Source organism: Crotalus tigris, unplaced genomic scaffold (genome assembly GCF_016545835.1).
Source record: "Crotalus tigris isolate CLP2741 ecotype Arizona unplaced genomic scaffold, ASM1654583v1 scf7180000019173.45859301935:6455823, whole genome shotgun sequence".
In the NCBI taxonomy this organism is placed as follows: domain Eukaryota; kingdom Metazoa; phylum Chordata; class Lepidosauria; order Squamata; family Viperidae; genus Crotalus; species Crotalus tigris.
Genome location: NW_024097414.1, coordinates 4,673,935 through 4,696,540, shown reverse-complemented (window position 1 = coordinate 4,696,540; position 22,606 = coordinate 4,673,935). Strand labels below are relative to the sequence as shown.

The 22,606-nt window shown below is 46.4% G+C and overlaps 1 protein-coding gene across 4 annotated transcripts in view; it reads right to left on the bottom strand.

The window, feature by feature from the left end:
- The window catches only part of TNRC18 (trinucleotide repeat containing 18), a 61,290-nt gene that overhangs the window by 26,228 nt on the left and 12,456 nt on the right, over nucleotides 1-22,606 (bottom strand). For 3 of the 4 annotated variants that reach the window (XM_039360390.1, XM_039360388.1, XM_039360391.1), the window contains exons 3-11: nucleotides 15,433-15,558; nucleotides 13,141-14,955; nucleotides 6,324-6,426; nucleotides 5,350-5,555; nucleotides 4,598-4,738; nucleotides 3,577-3,740; nucleotides 2,399-2,825; nucleotides 894-1,847; nucleotides 439-611 (exon numbers count right to left, since the gene is read on the bottom strand). In XM_039360390.1, coding sequence (XP_039216324.1) covers nucleotides 439-611; nucleotides 894-1,847; nucleotides 2,399-2,825; nucleotides 3,577-3,740; nucleotides 4,598-4,738; nucleotides 5,350-5,555; nucleotides 6,324-6,426; nucleotides 13,141-14,955; nucleotides 15,433-15,558 — 4,109 coding nt within the window. The remainder of the gene's footprint in view (nucleotides 1-438; nucleotides 612-893; nucleotides 1,848-2,398; nucleotides 2,826-3,576; nucleotides 3,741-4,597; nucleotides 4,739-5,349; nucleotides 5,556-6,323; nucleotides 6,427-13,140; nucleotides 14,956-15,432; nucleotides 15,559-22,606) is intronic. The other variant, XM_039360389.1, reaches the window with a different exon arrangement.

The following is a 22,606-nucleotide window of genomic DNA, read 5'->3' as shown; positions in this document are numbered from 1 at the left end:
CAGTCCAACCCTGAGCTACAAATATTTTCTTCTGTTAGTTCCCTTCAGTAGCTACAATTCAGAATCAAGTTCCTAACAAAATCTGAGTAAGTATTAAGTCTAAGGGTGCAATTCCTAGGATTCTTGACCAGCTGCAGGGCTGACCTATCTAGAGGGCAGAAGATGGCAATTAAGAATTCAATAATATCTTTCTCCCAACAGGTTTCTGCTCTCAGTTAAAACACAGATTGGCTTTTGGCAACCACCTGTGAATCACAAAGAGCAACTTCCAATGAGAAAGGACAGACAGAGCCACATTGGCTGCAAAATAGACCTTGGTGTCCCTCAAAGGTCAGGAAATCTATTGAGATATCCCTTGGGCTGCTTCATCTCACCCAAAAAAACTCTTCCTAACCACTTCCCCCATCTCTGCAAATCTACTCTCCCCATCCTATTCACCGGCTCATCTTTCTTCTGCATCCAGCTGTATTTCTTATTGGGGTCCAGTTCCCGAGGCAGACGGATGTTCTTCAGGCTATCCATGAAGGGGGTGGAGAGGACTTCCATCAGCATCTGGGTACCAGCAGCTAACAGGCTTTCCAAGGCTGGATGAGCTGAGAAGTTCTCTGGACCTGCATGAGATAGGATGGACAAGGGGTTAGGAACAGGAGGGACGTCCAACAGAGAAGGACCAAGGGAAATGCTTAAGCAAACAAAGTCCAACCTTCCTTTATCTAATTCCTAGTAGGGGCTAACCATGAGTTCAGAAGATCCCTGTGCACTAAATCAGTTTAACTGGACCTTCACCTGTGGACCTGGCCTTTCACACCTGGCGTACAAGCCAGAAGAGAAGAGCTTGAGGCTCAAAGCTAAGCCTTGAATGTTGTCTTGAACGGAGGTCCATATCTACTCACCTTCGGTTTCCTGCTGCCGTTTCTCCAACTCCAGTTCTGCAATTTCGCTCAGGAGGGTAATTCCGTGCAGAAAGGTGTGCTCTGGGGACAGGCTAGAAGACACTTCTAAGTTCACCACTGCCTCCTGAGTGACACCACCATCACTGTTTGTGAGCAAGGAACACGCTTGGGGTAATTCAGCTGCTGCTGCTAAGGCGTTCATACCAGCCAATGGGTCATCCATTTTGATATCCAGAGGTGGGAGTGGGCAGGAATACATCTCATTCCTGTAGATGGGGGCTTCTACCGTGGGTTCCCCCTCTTCCTGAAGCATGCTGGGAAATTCCTTGTTTGAGGGAGAACTGATATGGGGCATTTCTACAGCCAACGGTGACTTCTCAGGCTGAGGGACCAGTCCTATCTCAGACTGTTCAGTGTCTCTCTGTAACAAACTTCCACCATAGTCATGAATGGGGCAGGTTTCACTGTCATTGGTCTCGTCTGCTTGGGTGTCCATCTCCACCGAGCAGGACATCTCTGGGTAGGCAGCTTGGCAATCCTCAAGAACTTCCTCGTGGTCTGAAGTCCTGAGGGTTTTGCCGTGGTGCAACTGAAGATCACAACCATCGGCGTCCTCAACAGGGAGGGCAACCGAAGTTGCCATACCCAGGACCTCCATATCCTGTTCACAGCTGCCTTCTTCCTGGCTATTGTCCATCTCCATCTCCGTTTTCACCCGTTCTTCCAAGGATTCTTCCTCCTCCACAGCCTGGATGGGCTTGACAATCTTGGATGGGGAAAGATGAATAGGCTTCACCTCTGGAGAAAGTGTCAAGTGCTCGGGACTGCTGGTAGGCAGAGGGACACTGGAGCCCAACTCATCTGCATCGGATGTAGCGGTTGGCTGGAGAAGGTATGGGTAGTGTCTTCTGAAGGAGTCTGGAAGGGACTGGAATGGATAGCCGGATGGAATTTCTGCAAGAGGGCAGCAAAAATTAAAAACTGGAAGATAAGTCCCATATTTTCTGAGGAGGGTCCCTAACAACAGTGGTCCTCAACCTTTCCAGACTAGAGGAATTTATTTTCCAAACTTTACCATTGACTTGAGTCAAAATCTCCCCTGTTCTAAAAAAGAAGGAAGGAAGGAAAAGAAAAAAGAAAGAAAGAAAGAAAGAAAGAAAGAAGAGGAAGGAAGGAATGAAGGGGAATGAATGAATGAATGAATGAGAAAGGAAGGAAGGAAGGAAAAGAAAGAAAGAAAGAAAGAAAGAAAGAAAGAAAGAAAGAAAGAAAGAAAGAAAGAAAGAAAAATGAATTTCTGTTAACCAGTTTTGGGCACTCAGCTGCACAGTATAGTGGAACTCCTATTGTAGGATGGAAGTCATCTCAAACCAATCTGCTTACATAAACGTTCACATCTTTTTCCAGGGAGAAAAGGAGCTTTGGGAAAGTGGCAGAATTAGGAAAAGACCAAACAGGAAATTTAATAAAAGAAAGTGGATTAAAAAAACAGCAGGGCTTTGTACCTGGAAATAACGTCTGATATGAAGCAGAGGTCTCTTTTTCCAGCTCCAGCTCTTTCTTCTCCATGTTCTCAGTTTCCTCCTCTTCTTTAGGAGGAAGGTTAGGGGCAGGGGGTGGAGAAGCAGGAGGTGGGCTAGATGGATGAGTGATGGGAGTTGTGGGGTAGGAATAGGTCGGCTGGCTTGGTGGTTCCTCCAACTTTTGGATAACCTCAGCTTTGAGCAACGACACAGAAGAGGACCTGGGCGACAGCGGAGGAGGGCTGATCGCCTTATTGTAGGACACAGAAGTGCTTGGAGACAAAACTGGAGGCTTCCGGTGCAGAAGGCTTGAGGCAGACGTTGGCAAACCTGATTTGGCATTGTCCAGGTTCCGTTTAGTGATCTTCTCTTCCATCTCTGCCCGCTGTTCGCTGGCTTTTAGCCTCTCCTGTTGAAAGAAAGGAGCTCTGAAATAGTGGTGGTTCTCCACTGATGCTACATCAACCACAAAGGGGACCCAGAAGTAAACTAGGTTGGACACAAGGCAAGTCATTCAAAACTTGATTAGAAGTGACAAATGCTTGGAAACGCAGGCGATTTTTTTTTTTCCCTGCAATAACGGGAGCAGGCTTTTGGCCAGAACGAATTGTAGACCTTCAGATGTTCAAGAAACATGGATTAATGCATGGGCTGGATTAGAGTTTCTCATAGACAACTTGGTTTTCACTAATTGTCCCACTTTGCCTTGTATAAAAGGAATAGTGTCCAGGAATAACAACACTATGAAAAGGCCAGCTATAAGGCCCAGAACCAAAAAATGGTAAGTGGTGATTCTTCCAAGCTGAGTTCTTTATTGTTTCACAATGATAGACAGAATCTTGCCAGACTGAAGTCTCCACTATCTGCATCTATCTTATACTCTAGGAACTATTAGGGAGGAGCTGTCCTCACCCTCTTTCTTTCACACGATATCTGGGCTGAGTTGCCTCCTAACTCATTTGGAATGCAGCCTCTCCATCTTGGGGGACCACCTCCTTACTACATTCCACCACATCAGTCTAGCTGATTTAATTAATGCTAAGTAGGATCTAGCCAGGTCTTCTCCATTCATCACATCTGGAGACCCATTTTCAGAAAGGAGAGACAGATAAGGTTGGTTTCCCAAAGGCAGTTGCAAGAGTTGAAGCCAAGGGACCTACCACCAACTGGGCATGTGCAGCCTGTTGTTGCAGGAGGTATAGCTCATGCTGACGGATCAGCTGCTGGTGAGATAAGAGCTGGAGCTGGTGAGCGTGCTGGAGGGAGCTCCTGGTAGGAGAATATATGGCAGGCCAGAGAGGAGGTGCACGGTCCATCAATTCTGCTGGAATGAAGAGACAGATTGACTTGAAAACCCATCCAAGCCAGAATTCAAGGACTAAGCAACCTGGAGGTGGGCTATGTACCACTCAGTTGGCCACATATGAACTTTACCCAAAACATGCCAGGCGGAAACAACCAGGCCCATATGTGTAGAGTTCAAGCTAACTACTTTATTATGTTCTGCCTATAATACAGGAATCTCCCTAGTGCCATGGTTCCGACAAATGAGTCCAGTTAAAGCAGAACTCCGAGGCTTGAGTTTTCCTATAAGAACATGTTTATTGGCTACAAAGTCTCGGCCCGGTCAAAAGTGAAACCAAGACTAAAGTCTCCCACCCAAGGAGTAACAATATTACAAAGTTAAACTTCCCACCCCAAAACTATGCAATTAATTACGTCGCCCAATAGAATAGTTTGGCGGGGTTTCTAACATTAGACACAACCCCCCAATCTAATGAACAGAAATGACCTTGGTTCCCAAGGGACAGGAATTTGTTTAGGCTAGCATAAAACTCCCCATCTCCTCCCCCCAATCTTGTGGCAACCAAAAACAAGCAAGATGGCTTCAGCCAGTTCCATTGCAGAGTTGACACCTAGTCTGTAAGCCTACTCTTAGGAACAATTAGATAAGGCTCCAAGGAACTTAGGCAGGGTCAGTTGTAACCCTTTTGTGATTGCCCAGTGACTCCAGGATAATTCCATGCTTGACCCCCTCCTCCCTGCCAGGCTGGTGCTTCCCAATAAGTATCTCTTGTCAGCCATTCCTGGTGGATCAGGCAAGAGATGACCAGATTCTACCTTATTGAACACGAACAATAACTTGCACATCTGAAGGTACAACTCTCTTTGGGTACCTACCGAAGTGGGTCAGGTGTTCACTGGGGATCATGACAAGCTGGCCGGATTGAGGATCTCTGGCAAATTGGTATGCAGAGGGGAGTGCTCCCCCCATGCCAGAAGGAAAAGCAGGGGTCATGCCTTGGTGCAAAGAAGGGTGCCCTGCAAAGAAGACAGGATCAGAAGAGAAACCGATCAAAGGTCGCATGAGACCAGGTGAGATTGTGCCTAAACAAAGATATTTTAGGATTGTACAGCTGGTCACACAGGGAAAACGTAGATATGCATGGATAAATGCATAAATGCATCCAGGTCATAGTTGTCTCAAAGGTGCCTTTTCAAAAGCACTTTTTCTCAAGGAAAAAAATAGCTTTTTTGTTCCTTCCACAAGTTTTTGTTGCCTTTTGAAAAAGCACCTTTGAGACATGCATGGATAATAAAGTAACTGCTGCATCATTTTCAATTCTAGTCCCTTGGGGTGTCTAGAATCATTGCAGGCGCCCACTGTGTTAAGTGACAACATACAAGCTGAAAGAATTCATTTTCCAAGAGCATAAAAAACACACATGAGATTGCTGGACATCAGCATACTTGTTGGGAAACCCTGCTGGAGAATGTGAAATGAATGGGCTTTTTCAAACTTGAAACACTGCCCGGGGGGGTTGAAAAACAGGGCTTTTCACGAAATTTCATGCCAAAAACCCTTCAGAACGAAACATTCACACACACCCCTGATGGATGGTCTAAACAGGAGGCAACTTGGAGTTCATTACCGTAGGGGTGGCCAGTAAGCCACATGGACGAACTGCTGCTTCTGGGTAACCATGGATGGGTCACCAGGTGTGGTGTGGGGTCACCAGTCCACCGTCCTGAACCAGTCAGGGGTGGTCCCCCAGTCACCATGAGGTTGGAGTTTAAGCCACTGGTAGCACAAGTAGCCGGATGGATCCGAGCAAAATCAGCCAATTCTTTGCTTTCTCTGGGGAAAATAAAAAGAAGAGGGGCGGGGAGCTTAGGGACCCAAGTCTTGATGGGTTTCAAACATGGTCCTTCTGTTCTTCATTGGGAGGGGAAATAACAACACTTCAATGGATGGTGGAAGGCATTTGTGGAAGAGTTTCAAAATTGGAGGAGGAGGAGGAAGAAGGAGGAAGACTAGGACTTGGGTCCTTGATGTTCTCTGAACTTGGATGTTTTCTTGTAGACATTTCATGACCCAACTAGATTACATCATTAGTGTGAGGAGGAGGAGGAGGAGGACTACAACTGTGGGGTCCTTGATGTTCTCTGAATTTTCTTGTGGACATTTCATGACCCATCTAGATTACATCATCAGTGGGGGGGAGGAGGGGGGGGAGGAAGTGGTGGTGGTGGTGGTGGTAGTAGAGGTTGAGGAGGAGGAGGAGGAGGAGGAGGAGGAAGAGGGGGTATGTAGTTAACTTCAGATAACTTCTGAACTTAGCCCCTTCTTCATTGTCCTTCCACCAGCCAGCAAGAATGTTTTTGCTTAGACTAAATGGTTAGCTTGTTGAATTTATCTACATTTTTTTTGCTTGGCAATTCTGTCTTTCTCCCTGCTGTTTATTTGCTTTTGCTTTTGTGGCAGGTGTGGCTAAAATATATTTCTCCATTTACAGATAACTTTGGAGAGCTGCACCTTTCAGACTGCAAAACCGCGGGCAGAAAAGGCCCGAGGTTACAGCTAAAGCAGAGCTAGGCAAAGCATCCCAAGCCTAAGGAAGATCACCTGAGCAGTTTCTCCTGGTCTCGCTCCAAACGGCTTGCTAGGAGGTGGTTTTCTCGAAGGCGTGGACGGTCGTCCCCACAGTCCTCATCCAACCGTCCGTGTCCTAAGGGGCAACCGAAACAAAGCTAGCTGAGCCTCCTGTAAATATAATCAAACGTTGAGAATTCTCCAGCCAACAGTTGAAGGTCTAGACCAGAGGGGGCACCAAGGACCGGTTCCGTGGAGAGAGGTTTTTCCACGGACTGGAAGGTGCGTGGTTTTGTGTGCTGCCTGCATCTCATGGATGGGGCTTTGCTTCTTTGTGCAGACCGGTTGCTGGCATGCCGCGACCCAGTACCGGTCCAAGGCCTAGCGGTTGGGGACCCTGTTCTAGACCTCTCCTCAAGAACAACCAGGATCCCAAGATCCCGGATGGAGAAGCCTGAAGATACAGTTAATAGTATAATGGTTAAGAGATCAAGTGGAACCAGAAGGACAGATCACGTCTCCGCTTAATCAGCAAGCTTCAAATGCCTATAGATAAATTCCTGGTTCTGCTCCCCAATGCTGCTAGTCCTTAACGTACAACTGTTCATTTAGTGACCATTTCAAAGTTACAACGGCACTGAAACTTTCACACTTATGACTGTTGCAGCATCCCCACGGTCACGAGATCAAAATTCAGAGGCTTGGCAACTGACTCGTATTTATGACGGGTGCAGGGTCCCTTTTGCAACCTTCTGACAAGCAAAGTCAATGGGGGAAGCCAGATTTGCTTAACAACCACGTTACTAACTTCACAACTGCAGTGATTCCCTTAACCACTGTGGCTAGAAAGGTCGCAAAATGGAGAGAAAAAATCACTTAACCAATGTCTCGTTCACTTAACAACGGAAATTGTGGGCTCTCTTGAGGTCATAAGTTGAGGGCAACCTGTAATAAGAAGATAATCTTCTTATCTTCCATCACAAACGGTCAGTAATTTTTTTCCCCCTTTAAGAACCTGGCATTTGGGATTTGTCTGCCTTCCATCTTCTCGGTCATCTCTGTGGGTACTCTTTTTTTCTCTCTCTCTCTCAAAAGGTGGTTTAAATCGTGAAAGGCTGATGGTAGTAACTAGGTTTCTCCTAAATAAGCTACCTCATTCTTGCAAATGTTTCCAATCACTTTTATTTCCCTGGCATGTTTCCGAACCCCACTGGCACCCCATCCAGGGCACTGCAGCTAGAACCCAAAAACCATAAAATAGCCTACCCCATAATTTCCTTGCTGGCTTAGGAATAATGGTGAATCAGCCTTTCGAAAGGGCGGTCCCGTGTGGCTGTACTGGGGGGGGAGGGTTCTGCATGCCCCTTAATGTCCCAAAGACAACTGACAAACTGCCATTTCATAACCCGCCCCCCCCCCAAATCTTCAATAGGCAATCTTGTCTTTATAAATTTCCTGACATGACATATGAAGTCCGCCTGAGCAAAATTTATCTCCGTGCAAAATTCAATCGGTTATGCACAGAGCCGCGAGGGAAGGAGGGAGGGAGGGAGACAGGGGGGGTGTGTGAAAAAAATATCTCTGGAGGCCCCATTTCCTTGACGACCAACACCCCTCTTCAATGTGTGGTTTGGCTCACCAAATCTTCCTAGATTAGCCAAGTTAAACCCCCCCCCTTGCTTTTCTCTCTCTTAAAAGGGTTGGCACCTTCACGCGCCCTCTGCTTGGCGCAGACCAACTCAATATTATTAATTTTTTTTAAAAAAAAAAAAAGAAAGAAAGGAGGAAGAAAGTCTCCTGGCACGCAAGGACGGGAAAAGGGTGGAGGGGCGAGGGAGAATTGGGGAGGGGGGCTGCTGCGAGACTGGGCAAAAAGGAGAGCCTTGTGCGCCAATTCCATTGCTTAGCAACCAGACAAAGTACAGTCCTTGTTCGCCAGCTCTTATTTCTGCTCAGTAAATTACATTTAACAGAGGCAAGGTGGGGGGAGAGCAGGGGATGGCTGGGGAGGGGGGTATATGGGAGGGGGGTTGGAAGCTTTCAGACCAGCTCAAACAAACACATCTCTTTTGTTGGCTACCAGTCCCAGTTCTTGGCTCCAGACGCAAAGAGGCTGTGGGAACCCAGCCGGAAAAATGAAGTCGGCTGGCCGCTGCACACAAAAGGGCTGAACCAGGGGGGGCCTGGGGGGTTCCAGCGGATGGACAGACGGATTGACAGAGAGGCATCAGAGCAGGTTTGGACTGCAGCTGGCTGCCCCACCCACCCACCCAAAATGGAGAGGTGGGCAAGATGGAAAGAGGGCACCGATGCGCTTGGAAGGACACACAGCTTGTGAGTTGGCAGGGAGAGAGTGGGGGTCCCTATTGGCAAATTTTAAGTTGCTACCCAACACACACACCAATTCAAGACTCCCAATTCACAAATTTCAGCCACATTCTGCCTCTGTGCACCCCCCCCCCAAATTCAAGGGTCTCCTTCTGCAGCCAGCATGTGTGTGGGGAGGGACTTGGGAATATGTTCTTCCCGCCCCCCCCATCTCAAAATCTGGGGAATGTTTGGCCAGCAACCAATTGAATCACTCTTACAAAATTAGCAAAGCAAGAGAGAAGGACCACTATCCATGATTTCAGTGGCCATCAGTTCTTGTTGGGTTTCTCCGATCTTGCAACAAGATGGACACCATTTTTATTCCAGTTTGCACACCTACAGGCCAGTGTCCTTGGGGGGGGGGGAATCAGAAATGTCAAGATGATGGTCTCCATCCTGTGATTTAACCTCCACCCATTTTTTTTTAATATGCCTCTAACCCCTGAAACATCACCATCTTGGGAAATTATCCAGAATTGTACATTTTGGTTAATTTTGTTCATCTCCCCAATGCTCTCTCCCTGGCGTCATTCACCAAAGGTAAGTGAGTGATTAACCAAATGGATCAATTAGAAAACTCGAAATCGTAATTATTAGTTTAAGCTTTGCCTGGATTTTTTGCCCACACGCCACGCTGCCACAAATTCGTGCCTCCATCACCGTAAGCTGCCAAATCAACAAACCTACCAGGATTAAAACCAAACTTGCCTTGACAACGCCTGGTTAAACAGTGAAGGGAAACTCAGCTGGTTTTCACTATTTCACAGCACCACTGCAGATCGTCCTCAACTTACGACGGTAATCGCCTGACTCCATGGTGGTTGTAAGTCAAGGATTTCCTGTACACATTTTGAGAATTCAAGGAAAGCTGGCTGGACTGTTTACCTGAATTCCTAGACATAGTTCAGCAGGGAAACACAAGGTGAGTGAGGTGGGCAGTATTTAAAATGGGATAAATAAATAAAATAAATATTGGTACCAGTCTGGAACCTCTTCAACAGCCACCTTTGGGTAAAAATATTATGATTTTCCATCAAAGGGTGAAGTTAAGCTTCCCCTCCATGTTCTCCATTCATCTCCTTATTTTAGAGGGGCTAAATGCCATGTCCAGGACCCCGATGTTTGTACAGCTTTTCTAAGAGATTATACCCTTCAAAAACAGGGGATAGTCTCTGTAAAGCATCTTAATTTCCAATAAACGTCTGCTTGCTCTCTCCCTCTCTCTCCCACCTCCAATCAGCTTTCACAGAAAATTAAAAATGGATTTTGAACATGGTTATCTACCTGCCTAGAAAGAAAAAAAAAAGCAGGGGATAAAACGTAGGTGGACTGGTAACTTTTGAGGGTATGGGCAAGATAACGGGGACATATCGAACTTTCTGGATCTATCTATCTGCACCCTCTCTAAAAAGGCCAGCCCCATCTGCCATTTTGTCGGAGTGCCCATGACATGCTCTTGAAATGCCAAATTGGTTGAAAAACAGACTGGCTGCAGTGAAGCAATTTTTTTTAAAAAAAAAGCAAACTGCAATAAAATGTAGATGGAAATACACTGCACACATCAGCAGAACTGCACGTGACCCACTGAGAAATTTAACTGGAGGGGGGAGAGAGGGAAGTTGGATAGCCGTTACCGTGACTCATTCTAACAAAATGTTCCCCAAGTTATTCCCACAGAGCTAAGTGGTGTCTGCGAGCTTTCCATAGACAAGACTCGATTTATTTATCTTTATCTTATTTTTTTTAAAAAAAAAAAAAAGTTGGGGGAGTTAGCAAATACATACAGAGAGGCCACGGTTAGAAATCAGGGCTCGGCACATTCTGAAGTTGCCAACTAGCAAAATGAAAGGCAGAGGGAGAATTCATAATTCATAATAATTCAAACAAGACGTCCAGGGAGAGTCTCAATTATCCAAAGTCATAGTTATCCGAAAGGTGGTTTTTTTGCTTTTTTTTTCCCCCCCTCAAAAGGCAACTGGACTTTCTTGGTTTTTGTCCTTGAAGACATTTCTCTTCTTTAGTTCAGAGTGTGCTAAGGACCAGCTGTCTGCAAGAAATATAAATCCTTCCATTCTGCACCATCAGAACTAAAGAAGCTTCTTGGAAGAGAAGCGAAATGCCTTCAAGAAAAAATAAAGTTGCCTCTTGAAAAAGCACCTTTAGGACACCTAAAACCAGACCTAGGTTCCTTCCTTCCCCACTTATTAGCTGCTCACCATTCCATTTCCGCCACCCCTGTCTTGCAGATGTTCTCTACCGCAGAGAACATCTGCAGGAACTGTAGTCCGAAGAGCTGTCAGGGATCCAGACTACAGAGTGCTATAATTTGGGAATTAGGAAAGTCAAGGCAACCTTCCAAACTCTTTCCTCCATCTTTAATTGGCAATATTTCACGATTTCAGAGAAGGCTTAGCTGAAATCTCAACCGACATTGCGCAAAAGCCTTTGGCGTTGGCTACCACAATCTTACAGAAGACCTGCAATTTTCATTTGGCCACCAAATTGGGCGGGAACAGAAGAGATCACACAACAAGGTGGCTGGCTTATCTCCCCACTCAGTAGCCTTCCGGATTAATTTTCTCTAACCACACCTGGTCTGGAGCTTAACTTTGGGTTTCCGGGATCACTCAGAACCAACAGAGATCTACTATATTCCACATCCGGAATGGTCCAGAATCACAAGGCTTTCCATCACAAATAGCTGCCATCATTCAACAATCCTCATTCAAATGGCCATTTCTTCCTTTTTCATTTAATTGCGTCCCCACTTTTAATTATGACGTGTCTGTTGTACGCAGCTACACCCGTCTCTCCTTGCAATTATTCACGAGGCAGAAAACGCTGGGATGTGGTGGCTTCAAACGTTGACTTTGGGTGTGGTTTGTTTTTTAAAAATGAAAGGCAGTTTAGATTCTCTTTCAAATAAAAAAGCAGCTTAGTTGGGAAGGAGCTCTTAGCATCTTACACAAACAAACCTGAGAATTAAGTGACAGTGATTTACTTCGGGGCGATGGTATGTCACATACACCCAAGGAGGCAAGCTCAAAAATGTCCAGCAGATCAACATTTATCCCTAAAAGCAGCACAGAAGAAACTTTTTACCATTTTTTTTTTAACATCTCCTTTCTCGTTCATTTTTTTTCCCTTCTGGTCAACTGTAAACCTATAGACCAAATCACTTTTTTTTTTTCCTCCTTTCCACTGATTTTAAGCCGTTTAAGGAGAAAAGCATGGTATAAAAATGGTTTTTAAAGAATAAAAGAACAATAACATCTGCCCGACAGGGACTAGCAACTTGGAGTAGATTGAAGCAATCCACACTCAAAAGGAATCTCGCCCAGTGGTGTCTCCTGTAAACACCAGACTAGAATTCTCCACAAGCAGAAGGAATTAGATTCAAGAAGGTTAGTCTCCATCTATATGATGTATTTGTGTGTTGGGCTTGTTCTTTTATATCGTGTGTTAATTTTGTGCGCAAAAGACAGCAGTGCAACAGTGACACCCTATGGCATAGCCAACGCATTTCCTTGTAGACTTGGTTTCTTCCCCAAAAATAAAAATGGAAGCTTGCATGAAAATATGAAGCTTCTTCAACCCTACCAAGATGGTTGACCCTGAAATCTGGTATCAGCCTCAGATATGATGGCCTTGTACCGGCTCCTTGGTTTGAGCATGAAAACAAAACTGACACAGAGAATTCACTAGGCACAAAAGTTCTTCACAAATGAAGGTGAATCGACGGCACATAGAATCCTGGGACGCCCAGGATAATGTTGCTGGATCCAATCTGGGTCAGTCACTGGGACCAGAGATTTACGCTTCCAAGCTTTCGGATTCGTGCTGAAGACCATCTCCTCTCACCAGAATGTTTGCTCTATTCCAGGGGTCTTCAAACTTGGCCACTTTAAGACTTGTGGACTTCAACTCCCAGCTGGCTGAGGAATTCTGGGAGTTGAAGTCCACAAATCTTAAAGTGGCCAAGTTTGAAGATCCTTGTTCTATTCTATTCTAGCCAGCCATCAACACCCCAATCAACAAATAAAAAAGCCACCCACAACCAAGCACCACATAAAGCACACACTGGCGAGAGAGAAGTTCCCTGAAAAAGGGGTCCAGCACAAGTCCAAGAAGACAAATCCTTTCTTCCCGGTGACCGACCCAGATTGGATCCTGCAACAAAGTTCTTCTGTAAAACATCAAGTCCCTTCTCTCTCCTAGAAACAGCACTACCATAATAATCAACACCATCATGACTCTGGCTCAAAGGTCACCTTCCCGTGTTATCCCCTCTGACTTTTTTGCCCAAACTTTCCGAAGATGCTAACAATTTGGAGAATTCCCATAGCCGATTCCCATCTGGCCAACCTTCGCAGCTTATTGATGAGAACTTTGGTTCCCATTAACTCTCTCATCGATACCGTCAATCCAGCAGTTGCAACTGTCCCATCCAGAGCTCGACGCTTCCCTGCCCACAGCCTACCTTTCACGTTACTCAAGGAGAGGGATCGATCACGGTCCACGAGCCCCAGCTTTCCGCCACTGCTGTTGTCCTTCTGACGGGCCACCGCCACCGCGATGCCAACGGGGAGATGTCTCACTTCCACCTCTCCTTGAGATCCGATGCTCTCTCGTCCGAAAGATTTGGCACTTTCCGGTCGTTCAGGTTCCTTCTTCAGCTGCTTGCCAGCTTGGTGGGACAGCAGCTGCTGGACCTTGGGGGAAGGCTGTCGACCAGGGTCCAGTTTCATGTTGCCCAGACCCCCAAAAGGGGTTTTCTTACCAGCCCCCTGCCGTGAGGATGCCTCTTTAGCAAAGCTCCCGCTGTACTTGATGAGGCTTTGCATGGCAGATCCTTCCCCGTGCGACGGAGGAGGGTGGAGGCCGTCTGTCACACTCCGGGCTCCCACGACTGAGGACCTCTGTAGGTTGCTGGGCTCCAGGTAGGTCTTCTTGACTTCCTCCTCCACCCGGTTGGCATGGTTGTGTTGGGCAGCCAGAACAGCCATCTGGGTGGTGGCAAAGTTGCCCATTTCAAAAGGCTTCCACTTTTGTTCCGGGGGCTTCAATTGTTGGCTGGGATCTAAATGCTGCCGAGAGGAAGAGGATGAGGATGAGGAAGAGGTGTCCAAAGTGCCATAGATCTTGGCCGCTTCTTTGCAGCCAGGTCTTTGAAACCGGTCCCGCTCACAGGAGTGATGTTCTGCCTCCAAGCCAGCTTTGGGCAAGTCCTTCAAAGGGAGGAATTCCCTGTTTTCGGGGGAGCGTAATCTTGGCCTGTTCAAGAAGGTTTCTGAAGCCCCCTGTTTCTTCAGGAACATGGAGTTGGCCCTGATGACCGAACTTTTCTCCCGCAAGACCTCCATCCGCTTGGCATCTCCATGGAGGGAGAACTCTTGGGCCAAAAGGTTGTGAGAAGCATCAGCCAGACACCTCTTGGGCACCGCCTGGAGGACCCCCACTCGGTTGGCAGCAGGGACCTCCTTCTCCTTCAGTTTGGTGTTGTCCCGGGCTTGGGAAGCTATCTGAATGGGGCCTTTTCTCTCGTCATAAGCCTCAAGGGAAGGCATGAAGGTGGGTGCGATGACCTTGTGCTCCCTCCCGGAGTCCTTGGTCAAGGGGAAGATGGTGTACATGTTGGGGTGGATCGGCTGGGGAGGGAAGGCCGAGGGCGGGGGGAGCTTCCCGGGTTGAGCTGGAGAAGGACAACTGCAGGCCACGTGCAAGTTGGCCACCGAACTGACCGCAGAGTCGACTTTCTTCAACCGGTCGGAGAAGACGTAAGGAGGAGGCCTTACATTCTCGTCATGTCTGCTGAGGTCCTTGGGACAGTGGTCCAGCTCCGAGCCCTGGGCGCTTCCACCCGTGTTGCAGTTGCTGAGTGAAGAGGTCTGAAGTGGGTTCTTGGACTTTGGTTCTCCGCTGAAGATCCCCCGGTTGGGCAACTGTTCCGCCAGGAAGGGAGACAAGCGTTCCCCAACCTTAACGGCCTTCTCAAATCCGTTCGTTTTCCTCTCGTTGTCCGGCTTGGTGTCCTGGGTGAGATCCACCACGCTGTGAGGCCGGGACTCCTCACGCAGCTTGGCGTCCTTCTTGGCCAGGGACAAGGAGAGGTTGCCCCGGTAAGATCGGTCCTTCCCACCGAGCTCTTTGGGGCTGTCCTTGGAGGTCCTGTGCGGATGCCCAAAGTCCTTTTCGTGGAGCAGGGCGCTTGAGGTGGGGTTGGGGACTGCCCTGGACGGGGTGGCCTGGGGGTGCAAGGCAGCTTGTCCTGCGTGCCCAGCAAGGTAAAATCCATCTGCAAATCAAAGAGGGAGATCAATTCTCTTGGCCACACAAATCCAAGTGTACAAAACTGTTCAAGGATGAAGTGGGCTGGCCCTAAAATATGCCAAGTCAGATGTTTTTTAACCTTGGAACAGATGGTTTCAAATTCTAATTTGCAGGCAAAATGGCAAGGAAGGGAGAGAGGGGGGGGGAGATGGAAATGAGAAGAAGGAAGGAAGGAAGGAAGGAAGGAAGGAAGGAAGGAAGGAAGGAAGGAGATGGAAATGAAAAGAAGGAAGGAAGGAAGGAAGGAAGGAAGGAAGGAAGGAAGGAAGGAAGGAAGGAAGGAAGGAAGGAGATGGAAATGAAAGGAAGGAAGGAGGGAGAAGATGGAAAGGAGAAGAAAGAAGGAAGGAAGGAAGGAAGGAAGGAAGGAGGGAGGGAGGGAAGAAGGAAGGAGATGGAAATGAGAAGAAGGAAGGAAGGAGAGAAGGAAGGAGAGGCTAACCTTTTGGGGTCTCAAAGAGGCTGTGCTGATTCAACTGAGCAAGTAAGGGGGTCCCGCTGCCGTGGGGTTCCAGGTGACTCAAAGGAATGTATGAGGGGTAGAGACCACTTGGCAAGTGGGAGAAACCTAAAAAGGAAGAAAAATTCACAGATCAGCTCAGGATTCAAAGGGCTCCCCCCCCCATGTTGCTTTCTCCCTGCCCTTTCCCTCCCCTCCCCCATGTCCTCTTTTTTTCCCCTTAGCTTTTTGGTATTTTCTTTTAAATTTAATTTTAAAAAGTTCCATTAAGAAACCGAAAAGAAAAAAAAGTCGGGCTGTTCAACTGTCCTGCTGACGCTGCCTTCTTCCCTCCCTCCGTTTGTTTTGTCAAAAATATGAGGGGGGGGGAGGAAACCCTGACAAAAATGAGCAGAGTTGACAGTTAGCAATGTTACCCCTCAAAAAAAAAAAACCCCAAATTTCTGAAAGTGGTCAAGAAATGGAGACCAAACAGCTTCCTAAATTCCTTCTGCAATTTATTTGGCCACAGAGACAAGCTGGTGGCCACTGAAGGGAAGTCCAAAGACCAACATCTCACTTCTCCATCAACTCCCCGTCCCAGGAGGCAGCTGACACCCCCAGCACCCCCCCCCCAATTGAGGAAATGGGTCTGCAAGTGCTTGGCGATTCCGTTTCCATCTGGGGGGGCATCAGGGGTTTGGGAATCCTTGAAGCCGAGACAGACTCTAAAATGATGGGCTTGGCGGTCAAAGTCACAGGGGAGGAAGTCAAACGGGGGGGGGGGGAGGACGAGAAGGACGCCTTGGGGCTTTGATAAGAGGGCACCTCCAGCTCGGCCAGGTTGTGGTCTCACAACCCCACCCGCAAGCAGTGGGTGCCAGGAAGGCAATCATTGTGCAATTCAAAGAAAGAGGAAATGTCACCGAGCAGCCGTTTTGACAACCCTCAAGGTTGCAAGGGAAAGAAAAGGAAAGAAAAGGGGGGGAAAAACCAATGCAAAGAAAAGTAAACATTAAATTAAAAAAAAATGAAAGGCCCTCAGGTTAAGACATCTTGCCCAAAAAATGGGAGACCTCAGTTTTAGTCTGGGTGTCCTTGGGCCAATTACCAGGAGACAGTGAGTTCTAGTCCCACCTTAGACATGAAAGCCAGCTGGGTGACCTTGGGCCAATCACCAGGAGACGGTGAGTTCTAGTCCTGACTTAGGTGAGAAAGCCGGCTGAGTGATTCTGGGCCAATCACCAGGAGACGGTCAGTTCTAGTTGCACCCTAGACATGAAAGGCAGCTGGGTGACTTTGGGCCAGTCCCTCCCTCTCAGCTCAATCCACCTCACAGGGTTGTTGTGGGAGAAAAATAGGAGGAAGAAAGAGTTTTAGGTACGTCCTTCACCCTTTATAAAAAAAATAAACTAAACCACAAGCTTTTGTGAACTTCCAAAGAAAGTCAGCAAACTGGCTGGCCGAAATCTCTGCAGATCAGATTTAGAATATAGGTTGAAGGTCTTCCTCTGGCCAAGAGGGAAAAAAGAAAAAAGAAAACTCAACTTCTTTTCTGAAAACAACAAGGATGTGCAAAAGCATGTTTGTAGATCAAAGGTGTCCCATTTTGGCAACTTTGAAGACATGTGGTGGCTTGTGGGAATTCAGGGAAATGAAATTCGTAGGTCTTAAAATTGCCAAGGTTGCTGTACACGCCTGCTGTAGGCTGAAAAACAGCATTCCCAAATTTCACCTGGGTGATAATAATAATAACAGCAACAACAACAATAATAAAGTTGGAAAGGACCTTGGAGGTCTTCTAGTCCAGCCCCCTGCTCAGGCAGGAAACACCATTTCAGACAAATGGTTGTCCAATCTCTTCTTGAAAATCTTCAGTGTTGGAGCATTCACAACTTCTGGAGGCAGGTTGTTCCGTGGATTAATTGTTCTAACTGACAGGTTGTGCAACACAACAATAAACCCTCCTTCTCTCAAAGGACAAATGTGACATTTTTACACTGGTTGTATCATTTCCCTTTCTACAGTGCAGTCGTTGTTCTGGCTTTCCCTGCTCCCATTCCACCCCAAGGGAGGCACCAGGAAGCAATTATTCCAGACGCAGAAATGTCAGGAACCAGGGTGGCTTCCTAGGAGGAACAAACGTGGGATAGACAAACAACCTAAACAGGAGCTGCACCCCTTCTGTCACTTCCAGCACTCACCCCAGCTCAAATCCATCCATAAAGAGAAATTTGGAAGGAATTCTCAACCCTACGGTGAAGAAGCTTAAAAAAAAAACGAGATCCTTGTGCAAGTTAAGAAAAGTTAAGAAAAAACCAATGAGAACATGGTCCAAAGCGTTACGGCCGGGGTCTCTTCGCCTTACAATCAGAGGCCGATGTTCAGATGTTCTTTTCCTTTGGCAGCTTTCTCTTCAGTACTGCCCCACACCTGCTAACAATGCTTCCCAAAAGCTGTTGGGAAGAGCCCAGCATGTTTTCTGCTGGAGACCAGCTCCTCTCCGGATGGGAATGCATTACGCAGAGCGGCTGGAATCCAAGCGTTTTAAGGGTTGAGCGCCTTGGGGGACTTCTCCTTCCATCAAGCCATCTTTTGAAGGATGATCTATCTGTCATGGTTCCGAAGAGATGTTCTTGCTTGACACTATCATTAGTCAAGGAGAGAGAGAGACTCCAGAAGCCTGGAGGAGGGGAAGGGGGTTGTTGAGGGGGCATTGCCATGTTGCGTAAAGGGGAGGGGGGGGAAGGCTGAGCACATTGCAAACTAAAAGATGGCCAACACTGCAAAAGTGAATTTGCTTCCTTCTTTCGAAGGTGGAGCTTCCCTTCTCTTGCATCCAAGTCCCTTGGGATTCTCAATGTCACTCCGAATGCCCCCCAAATAACTCTTTTTTTAAGTGGTTTGTTTGACTACTTCGGATGAAAAGAGCAACAAAGATGATCAGGGGACTGGAGGCTAAAACATATAAAGAATGGTTACTGGAATTGAGTATGTCTAGTTTAATGAAGAGAAGGACAAGGGGGGACATAATAGCAGTCTTACAATATCTCAGGGGCTGCCCCAAAGAAGAGGGAGTCAAGCTAGTCTCCAAAGCATCTGAAGGATAAGACAAGAAGCAACGGATGGAAACTGACCAAAGAGAGAAGCAACCTAGAACGAAGGAGAAATTTCCTGACAGAACAATTAACCAGTGGAACAACTTGCTTCCAGAAGCTGTGAATGCTCCAACACTGGAAGTTTTTAAGAAGAGACTGGACAGCCATTTGTCTGAAATGATATAGGCTTTCCTTCCTGAACAGGAGGTTGGACTAGATGACCTCCAAGGTCCCTTCCAATTTTATTATTATTATAAATTCGGACGGTCACTAAACAGTTGTAAAGCTGAGGAGTTCCGGTGCAGGGAATCCTCGACTTAACAATCATAATTAAGCCTGCCATTACGGTTGTTAAGTGGGTCACTTACCAAAGTTTAACAAAATGTGTGAATCTGGTTATTTTGAATGGAGGTGGGGAAGACCGAAGCCTCTTTTTAACCTAGTTTGTTTATCTTTCATTTCTGCGTAGTTTGTTATTCTGCCCTCTCTACCTTTCCTTTTGTTTCCCCATTTCTCGTTTTTCGTGTTTTGAATAATTTTAAAACCATCCAGAGGTGATGGGGAGTCGGGTGGCATAGGCATTTAAATAATAACAATAACAACAACAACAAAAAGAAGTCACACAACGGGACCTCCTGCTTGTCAGCTTTTGATTTGGTAGCAGCTCTTTGAAAGTTTAGCCTCTCCTCTAAAGGAAAAAAACAAAAAAAGATTCTAGTCCTTATTGGCCAGACTATAAAAGTGAAGACTCCATTCAACCTTCTGGCTAATCAGAGTTACTGGAAGCCAGGTGACACATACATGTATTATTATGGTTGATCACGCAGTCAGCCAGATGTTTAGACTGGGTTTGGCATTTTTGTCTACCTATTGAGCCCCTCCCAAGGACGTAACATAAGCAGATGTTGTTTCGTAATATGAAATGCCGCAGGGTTGTTACGATGATTACTAATCAGCCAGCTCTCCCGTTAAACAAAAACTCTTTTCAGAAAAAGAAAATAAAAGGTAAACAATCTTGTGTTGGCACACAAGTCTTAACCTTTGGGACCGCCAAACTCTTTGAACACCTGGGAAAATCTACAAACCCATTCTCATAAAAATTAATTTAAATACACCAATACAGGCCATACAAAGCAAGCCAGTCAGACCAAAATACAGTTATGAAAATATGTGTTTTTTTAAAAAAATCACAAGTGTAATGTAGTAATACATCCGCTAATTTATTCGCCCATCAAACCAATAACAGGACAGGCTAAATTTCAAGGGAAAGTTAAGGATAACCAAAGTTGTTGTTTTTTTCCCCCACCAAAATTTTAACCCCCCCCCTGGACTGTCTCTAAGCTGAGGGCTTCAGGGTGCCAAGGTTAAGCCCTCCCCCCAGCTTAGCCAATCCATGTGTCCCCCCCCCCCCGCAGTGTCCCTATCCCCACCCAGCCTACCTCGCAAGATCCAGGTAAGCAATTACCACCTTCGTATATAATATGCTCCCCTTGCTCCTCTTTGGAGAAAGGGCAAGATGTAAACACAATAAAGGTAATTGCTTAATTGCTTAATCATTTTAAACCCAGAAGAGTTAATCGGCTAAAAAGACATCTTTAAGCAGTTGGCAAGGCTTGGCAAAGGGTGGAGACTGGTGGAGAGGGGGGGAGGGAGAGAAAGAGAGAGAGCAAAATCCTGCTTATGTGGCAGCAATGATGCCGTAGGGTTGCAATCATCAGAAGGGGAAGTGGCGTGCAAGAAAACATGCGATGTGCAGCGCATGGCTTCTGTGGGACAGAAGGGCAGTGCAACAGCTGGGAATCTTTGGAGCACAGATCAGCAATCCACAAAGGAAAGCAGACAGGTGGGTTGCAACCCCTCTTAGGAGAAGTTTAGGAAACTGACCGGGTGGGTTTTTTTTTTTTCACACCAATGTGACTCTGAACCACTTAACCATCTCACTTAGCAACAGAAACCTTACGGTCAATTGTAGTTGAGGACTACCTGCATTTCTTCCACAAAAGGTGCAATGAAATTATATTTTACTTCGCAACATTAGAAAAACAACTGTGGCTGCAATTTGTATCACCTATTCCTGAGAGACCCAATCTACTTGTGGATCCTTGAAAACCTCTTTCGACAGCAAGAATAGCATAGACACAGTTCTGGAAAAATGAGAATATACCATCAGAGGAAGAAATTGGAGACTAGAAATAATAGAGAATAAATGTGGAAAGGTCAAAAGTGGAAAACGTGTGTATAATAATGTATAGTAATAATAATATGTATTATTCTTAATATGAAGTATAGTATGAAGGAAGAAAAATGCAAATAAGAAACAACGGGGCAATAAGAACAAATATTCTAAAGAAGAATAAGGGGGGAAAATGTAAATAATAGAAGATTACCGTTATGAAATCGCTGTTTAAAAAAAGGGAGGAGTGTACACTGTGTGTGTGTGTTATGTTTTGTTTTGTTTTGTTGGTTTAAAAAATAAAAATAAATAAATAAAAAGAAATCCTCTTTCCCACAGAAATGGTACTGTGGGACTACAGTACCTATTAACCTATTAATTAACATTGGTGGAAGTTGTGATCCAAAACCCTTGACGGCTATAACAGCTACCTTTAATCTACAGTTACAAAACCTGAGCTTTAGATCATCAACATTCCAAGCTGGCATTGTACTCACAAGGTCCACACAACTTACTACAAAGAGTGGCCCAGGATGACTAAGAGTCAAGGATGCTGGGAACACCTGGAGAGCCACGCCTGTCATTTCTTCATGCAAAACAATCCTACATTCTGAGCTTGGAGAAGGTTGTCCTAGCATCCCAAGAACTTCCACTGCAATGGAGGAGGTCCTAAGACAGGGATCTTCAAACTTGGCTCTTTTATGACTTGTGGACTTCAACTCCCAGAATTCCTCAGCCACAAGTCATAAAAGGGCCAAGTTTGAAGACTCCTGTCCTAAGAGAAAGCCCTCTTAAAAGCCATCCTTCCTTCTTGGTAGATACAGAAACATGGTGAGATTCACATGAGGGACCTTCTAATAACTTCAGCCCATCTAATTAGGCCCTCAGCTCCCGTTGATCTAAAACTGTTCTCCTTGCCACCCCAAATTTGCTCTTCCTCACCTTCCCCTATGTTGACAATCTAGGCAAGATCTCCAGGAACCCACCAGATCTTCCAAAGCTGCCAACCCAACTCATCCATTTCCCCCACCCACCCAAAGCTCTGGTTTATGGAACTGGCAAGGCTTCACACCGCCCGTCCAGCCGTTCGCCAGGGTTTATCTCCCCAGCTCACCCATGACTGAGTTTGCACGGCGAGCCATACGCCTGCTTTGCATCGAGGTGGGAACCCAGCCAAACGGAGCCCATGTGAGGGACAAAACAGCCACACCCACTCTGAAGGTGTCCCTGCTTTAATTAAACACCAGCTGAAATGGAGACCAGCCTTCCTAGTTATTCCGGGAAGGTTGAGCAAGAACTGATGCAATGGGAAATTCCCATTTGCAATCAGAAGGGCTGGCAACCCATCTGCTCTCAACAGACTGAGCTTGCCAAATTTATCCTCCACAAACATCCACGATCTCCTTCGTAGCAAGAACGAAGGCTTCCTCAACCACATCGCCTGGCTTCTGCAGCCGATTGTGAAGCAACCACTGGGCACCACTTCCTTGCTCCAAAAGCAGAAATTGAGCATCCAGGGAAGAGGTTTCGAAGGCGTTGGGACCCCTTCCAACAGTCGTCTCCAACTTCTCCGCCTAGTACCAAGGAATCTATTCAGATTACGAGTCTGTTATCTTGGTTGGGAAAATGAGAAGCTGAAGTCATATGCTTCCATCTGGAGCAGCCTTTCTCAAGCTTGCCCACTTGGAAGAGGTGTGGACTTCAACTTCCAGAATTCTCCAGCCAGTTTTGTTGGCTAGAGAATTCTGAGATTTGAAGTCTGCAATCTTGGGGTTGCCGCAGTTGAGAAAAACTGGTCTAGATAAACTTAAGGACCAAATTAATTCTAGGCTGATATTACATGAACATTTTCCTTCCCTCGTTCCTTTCTCCCTTCCTCCAGTCTCTTTTTTCCTTCCTTCCTTCC